Raw genomic sequence first — 7200 nt, 5'->3', positions numbered from 1 at the left:
GAGAGATACCCTCCTAACCCACGGGATCACCTTTCCGGTATTGAAGCGTGTCCAGGTGCCTCTCCATGCAGGCGGGTGCATTCAGCGGAACGCCCCAGCAGTTCTCCATGCCCACCCCCCTCCTCTCCCGTCACCGGCAGCTCAGGCACCGCGTGCTTCCGGTTGACCCCTGACCCCGCACATCTCGCGAGCTTTCTCCCACCTCAGGGGGAAACGGTCACGCCCGCCGCCATTTTGGTCTAGGGGTCGGTGGCGGAGAGGGTGGAGACCGCAACTACGCCGGGAAACTCTCCTCTACCCCTCCCTTTATAATCTCCCCCAGAGCGGCGGGCTGCTGTTGAGAGAGAAACATTCGCGGTCATGTTGTCCCGCGTCGTCCTGGCTTCGGGTAAGAGAGAGAGATTGTGAGAGATACCGGGGTTCGGTCAGACAAGGACACGGGAGGGGAAAGTGAGCGGATTGTGCTCCGAAGGCCGTCGGGCACCATCTCCTCCCGGGCCCCGCCGTGCACCTTCACCAGAGGCACACTGCACACTTCCTGCTCCTGAACGGAGCTGCCGTAATGTCCCTGACTCAACAACAACAAAATAAAGGGCCACTGGGCCTGAAACGTTAACTCTGTTTCTCTCTCCACAGACCCGCTTAGCTTCTCCAGAAATTTCTGTTTTTTTTTGTCAATGTTCGCTATTGCTGGGGCCTGGCTCTTCACGTTCTCCAAGCAACGTTAGCCGCCTCAATCGATTCAGCGCCCACCTTAAAGGTCGCTAACCATCACCAGCCTAACAACACACATCCTCACCCAATGAGAGATTTGACAACCATATTTGCAACACTTAGAACTGCACTGAAAGACTTGACCATTTAATCTCATTTTCGCTTATGTTGATTTTTCTAATTGTAGTTACCGTTATCTACTAAGCCTGCTAATTGGTGGCCAGACAAATCCGTGTTGACAAGTGATTCAAAGGTTTCTGGAGAGTGCTGCGTATATTGGAGTTTTGAATGCTTTTGCGTACAAGGAGCCACTGAAGCTTTATACGCAGCAGGGACTTCAAAAACAAAGCCAGGGAGCTTTAAATATTCGGCAGATTATGCTTTGAGGATATTGCTGTCTATAGAGGGGTGGGGGCGTGCAGTATGAGGACGAAATAAGATTTCAATCCGAGGCTGCAATGGTTAAAAACCAGCCCAACCCGTACTTGCGATTTAAGGTCTTAGAATAGCAAACCCACTATCAGGTTTGACGTATTTGCACTGAATCCAAGTTCGCTAAAGATTTATAAGCAAAGCTTGATTTCATGACTAAGCTCAGACATCGTGTCACTTTTTTTAAAAATGAAGTTTGGCTGCAATTTTCAATTGTTTCTGATTCTCTGAATATACACATTATGTTTAATCAATATGGAAACTATTTAAAACAAATGAACGAACTGCGAATGCTGTAAGTCGGAAACACACAGAAGTTGCTGGAAAAGCTCAGCAGGTCTGGCAGCATCTGTGAAGAGAAATCAGAGTTAATATTTTGGGTCCTCAACAGATTTGAGGTGGTGGAGCAACAGCAACTTCTGTTGATGGTAACTATTTATATAATTTTGGAGAAAACAGTGGTGAATAGCAATACAGAATAAGGTCTGGTAGTATTTGGCCCTGGACCAAATGTCAAATTACTACGCTTTCTTTATAGTTTCTGTTGTTCTATAAACTCTGACTATCTTTCATATTGTAGAGCCTCATTCCAGCTGTTGCATTTTTTTAATTATTACTTTAAATTGCAGAGACTGAGGGCTTTAGAAACCTTCCATGACAGTGAGATGTAAAGGAATTTCAAATCAAAAAAAGTTACTTAGCTTCATTTTAAATGTGGGACCAAGCAGACTGGAGGTTTATTTCTGCTACTGTTCCTATACAACTAGTGGCAAGCTGAAGCACAATGAGTTTTTTTTTAAGCATTGGCATTCACATTATCTTGTCACTTCTGGGACATGACCAATGGAATTGGCATCTGATGTCTGAGGGTCCCTAGTAAAAAGTTAGGTTGGTACTGTTTCTAACAGCTGGAAGATTGCCAATTAAAATTTGTCCAAATGATAATTGACTCCAAAAGGATAGTTGAAGATTGAGCCTATGTTCTTCAGACTTCAGGGCACAGCTACTGTCACAGGATGAATTTGGGTGTTTGTTTTCTGCATTGATCCACAAAAAATGCAGAGGATAGTTTCATTCGTTAATACGTTTACTGACCAATTTGTGCTTGTCTTAAGCATTTATGTATAACTTTTTTTCAGCTGGTGCTTTGAAGACTTCGGCACCTATCACTGCCAGGTTAGTAATAGTTTCTTGACTATAGAAGTTAACCAAAATGATAAATGTTTGATGCAATCCATTGCAAAAGTTGCAAAACTATAATTACTGAGTTTCTTTGCACTTGTTAATTCAGGGTATCATTTCCACACACCTTGCTTCACCTATAGAATCCATATTCTGCTATTCTAATTGGGATTAAAATGAAATAGTCTGTACATTTTGAATGCGTAAGGTTTATCTAAATTGTAGTGATCGTCACTTCACCCAGGGAGCCCTCTTGAGACAAAATTATAATGATGTTTCAAGCAATGATAATTTTTGTCTAAAATCTGAAAATTGTGCAGCATTGTCAATAGTTTCTTTTTTTTTTCCAGTTTATTGCCAGTATCCAAGTCTTTTCATATAAGCTGTCAGTCTCGGGCACCAGTGCCACCCCTTCCTGAGGAAGGAGGCAAAGTGCGTCATGGTTTGTTTCCAGAAGAATTTTTCCAATTCTTGTACCCAAAAACTGGGGTAACAGGTCAGTGCATAATACCTTAACAAATACAGCAGATGTATAGTGAGTTGCAAAGTATAGTTGAAATTATAGTGTAATAGAGCCCAAACACCAACATAGACTGTTTGGGCTGAATGGCCTGTTTCTGTACCATCTATTCTTTGCAATCTTCTGTTTTCTAAATTGCTTTATTTATCCTTTCTTGTGTTAAAATACAGGTTATTGGTTTCCACTTCTTCATATTTCCGGAAACATCTTTTGTGAATATTTTATTTTTAGATCTGAACTTTAATTTAGTCCAAACCTTGGGGGTTGGGGGAGAAATTTGACTGTGGATGAGCAGTGGAAGTGTTGTTTCAAATTCATTAATTACTTGCAAGTTGTCGGAACCGTATCTAAAGTGTTGGTATCACTAAAGATCGTTTGGAAAGTAATGTTTAATGTTCCAGAGTGAAAAATGTTTAGCTATTAATGAAGGCTAACCTTTGATTGCATTGGACTTGTTTTCTGTGCAACTTAGTACATAAATTCTATTTCTTATACTATTTAATCTCTAAGCAGGGTCTTGTTGAACTGTCTTCTATGTAAATGGTATTTGAATTATTGTATAATTTTAATGAACAGAAGAAAATTTTTCTAACCGGAGTCACTTTTAATGCCTTTATGATCAATCTTTGTACCTGCTTATTTGTTGTTTTCTTTTCTCATTAGGCCCTTATATGTTTGGAGTTGGGCTGTCGACTTACCTTCTGTCAAAGGAAATTTACGTCATTAACCATGAAACATTTTCAGCTATCTCAATTGGCATTGTTATCCTCTATGCTGTCAAAAAGTATGGCAAGGACGTGGCAAAATTTGCTGACCAATTGAATGAGGTAAGTATAGTGTGATTTTTTTTTTTAAAAAGTTGAGGCAGAAACATAAGAACCAATAGCGGGAAGAGACTTTTGTCCCATTGAGTCTATTCTTTTTGGTCTATATAGTTTTGTGAACCTATTCCTTTCCTAAATTTCCTCTAAGAAATGTTTTGTGCAAATTCTCATTAAACGAAGATTGACAAAATACCAGTGACGTATTAATGGTTCAGCTGCATTCTAATACACTAATTTATTTGACAATTTCAGGCCAAGGTTCAAAAAGCACAAGAAGTAAAAGATCTAGCCATTACTAGCTTACAAGAAGCTATTGAAGCAGAAAAAAAAGAACAGTGGAGAACAGAAGGACGCCATCACCTTTTTGATGCAAAGCGGGTATGAACGCATTTTATTTTAGTGGTCCATTTTTAATTATTGCAATTTATTGACTATATACTCTTGTCACTTGCAACAGTTTTAAATTTAAGTCAATGATGTTCCCAATGGTGTATCTTTAATGTGTATATAAAAGTATGAATTTTTAATATTTACTGCTGCATTATGTTACATGTATTATCAGAGATAGCAGGTGCAGGCATTTACAAATTTTGTCTGCTTGCAGAACAATGTTGCAATGATTCTAGAAACGAACTACCGTGAACGACTGCACATGGTGTATGATGCAGTGAAGAAACGTCTGGATTACCAAGTCGGTCTCCAGCATCTACAGCGAAGACTTGCACAACAGCACATGGTTAACTGGGTGGAGAAGAGTGTAATCCAGAGTATCACACCTCAGCAGGTAGACAGAGAAATAAACTAAAAGGCACTGGTTTTCATATTGACCATCCTGTTAATACAGGCGTAATTATAAAATTGCCAACTCCATTTTAATATGTAAAAACATGCAAATCTTTCTGCAGTACGAGAAGACTTTTATGCATGCTGTAATCTGGACACGTAGTGCAAGATAAAAATTTGAACCACCCAACGCATTTAGAACTGGCTTTTTTTTTGTTTATTTCAATGCATCCAAATAATGTTTGCAGCAGATTTGTGCATGTTTTTCATTCCTGCCCTACCTCTTTAGGAGAGGAGTCTTGTGTTGGACTGTAATTCTGAAGTATCTTCAATACTTGCATAATTTCTTTTTGGAAATCATTTATGGGATGTGGAAATTGCTGGCTGGGCCAGCATTTATTACCCTTCCCTAGTTGCTCTATGAAGATGGTGAGAAGACCCCTTGAATCATTACAGTCTATTCTATGTAGATGGATTTGCAATGCCATTAGGGAGGGAGTTCTAGAATTTCAACCCAGCAATTCTGAAGGAACAGCAATATATTTCCAAGTCTAGATGGTGAGTGACTTGGAGGGGAACTTTTCGGGTGGTGGTGTTCCTGTGTATCTATTTCTCTTGTTCTTCTAGATGGTAATAGTTAATGAATTTTCACATAGGAAATTGAATGTGACTGTCAGATAAAATACAGATGTCATTTTTTATATTATTGAGATTCTGATGTCCTGAATTTGTTTCTAAATGATTGGGACCTCACTGACTCCTCCCACTTCCCTAAATCTGGCTGGGACTGACCTGACAATAGACCCAGATCTTTCTGGGTGACCATTGTGTCACACTTTTCTAAGTTGACTTTTTTAGCTTTTTAGTCATGTTATGACTAAAAATAATGTGTTTTGGCTAATATTTTGCTTTTCTGTTCACAGGAGAAAGAGAGTATTGCCAAATGCATCTCTGACCTTAAAGCACTGGCAAAGACCGCTCAAGCAAAGGTTTAACCTTGATCCAGAATTGCTATTGACATAACATCTCTGCAGATTTGTAGACATTTATGTATATGTAACACTGAAAAAATGTAATCTAGCTTCCTTATAAATGTTCTTGTAATCTGGAGCAGAACATTAAATGGAATGTTGATAAATCTACAGTTGATATTGTTCCTTTGCCATTGTTATTTGCCATAACGGTCTGTATCATGTTCAAAGATGCTACCTATGGAGCATGTTTAATTTTTTGTCTAATTTTCATTTTTTACATACCAACAGCATTCAGTATAATTCTCAATTGCTAGTAGTAATGTTTGTTTAATATCCTTTCATAGGATGTGGGTGGTGTTGGCATAGCCAGCATTTATTGTCCATCCTTAACAGCACTTGAGAACATAATGGTGAACCACTGTAGTCCATCTGTTGAAGGTATTCCCACAGAGCTATTAGGAAGGGAGTTTCAAAATGTTGATACTGTGACAGTGAAGGAACAGCTATATTGCTACAAGTCAGGATAGTGTATGGCTTGGAAGGGAACGTGCAGCTGGTGTTCATGTGTGTCTGCTGCCCTTGTCCATCATGGGTTTGAAGATGCAATTGGACAAGCCTTGGTTAGTTGCTGTAGTGCATCTTGTATATACTGCAGATTTTGCCATCCTGTCGATTTGAGAGAGTAAAATGTAAGGTGGTGGATAGGGTACAGATCAAGCAGACTGATTGATTCTGTCAGCTGCTTGAGTATTGTTGGACAAAGTCAGAAGTCACACAACACGAAGTTATAGTCCAACAGGTTTATTTGAAATCACAAGCTTTCGGACCGTGGCCCCTTCGTCAGATGAAGTAAGAGAGAAACACGCAGAACACAGAATTTATGGGCAGAGAGATCAAAAGACCATACAAATGGTGAGAGTGGAATGTTGAATAGTAAGTCTCTGCAGGTTATCAGAAGTGTTGGATGGTATGAGTGAAGTGTCAACAGCTGAATAACAATGAAAGAATGCCCCATAATCCAATTAAATGAGGCAGAGAGATAATTACAAAAACTTAAAAAGGTGTTAAAGACAAACAAAATGACTGGAATAACATGATAGATATCAGAGTCACATCCTGAGGGTCTAATCAAAAAATAAGTAATCCAAAACTGTACAAACTAATTAAGGAGGAGAGATCATAACAATTTATCCAGGTGATAGTGTCAAAACATGACAGTGGGGAAGATTTCAGATGTAGAACAGTGTGTTGGGGGTCACATGTAGCATGACATGAACCCAGGATCATGGTTGAGGCCGTCTTTATGGGTATGGAACTTGGCTGTCAGTTTTGCTCAGCAATTCTGCGTTGTTGTGTATCCTGGAGGCCATCTCGGAGGCTGATTAGCCGAAGGTTGAAAGCTGAACGTCCTTGACCACCTGAAGTGTTCACTGACTGGGAAGGAACATTCTCTGTCTGGGGATTGTTGCATGATGGTTAGTCATCTGATGACTCGGCGTCTGCATGGTCTGACCAATATACCAATCCTTGAGGCATCCTTGCCTGCATTGTGCGAGATAGACAACATTGGCTGAATCACGTGTGTATCTGCTGTGTATATGGTGGGTAGTGTTCTCATGTGTGATGGTAGTATCCATGTCGATACACTGACATGTCTTGCAGAGTTGCCTAGGCAATGTTATGTAGTGTTGTGGTCGATGTTCTCCTGAAGGCTGAGTAGTTTGCTGTGAACGATGGTCTGTTTAAGGTTTGGCGTTTGTTTGAAGGCGCG

General features: G+C 40.0%; 1 protein-coding gene across 1 annotated transcript; it reads left to right on the top strand.

The window, feature by feature from the left end:
- Positions 1–65: 65 nt before the first annotated feature.
- Positions 66–5597, top strand: atp5pb (ATP synthase peripheral stalk-membrane subunit b). Its single transcript, XM_048594025.1, is given in 10 exon segments — positions 66–122; positions 124–180; positions 182–311; positions 314–388; positions 2286–2322; positions 2679–2824; positions 3512–3675; positions 3925–4050; positions 4277–4456; positions 5379–5597. Coding segments are annotated over 10 exon segments (1044 nt in total). The 3' UTR covers positions 5451–5597.
- The last annotated feature ends 1603 nt before the right edge of the window (positions 5598–7200 follow it).

Source organism: Rhincodon typus, unplaced genomic scaffold, assembly GCF_021869965.1.
Source record: "Rhincodon typus isolate 14 unplaced genomic scaffold, sRhiTyp1.1 hic_rhity00005291, whole genome shotgun sequence".
In the NCBI taxonomy this organism is placed as follows: Eukaryota; Metazoa; Chordata; class Chondrichthyes; order Orectolobiformes; family Rhincodontidae; genus Rhincodon; species Rhincodon typus.
Note: the sequence above shows the minus strand (reverse complement) of the source record. Positions and strands in the feature narration are given on the sequence as shown.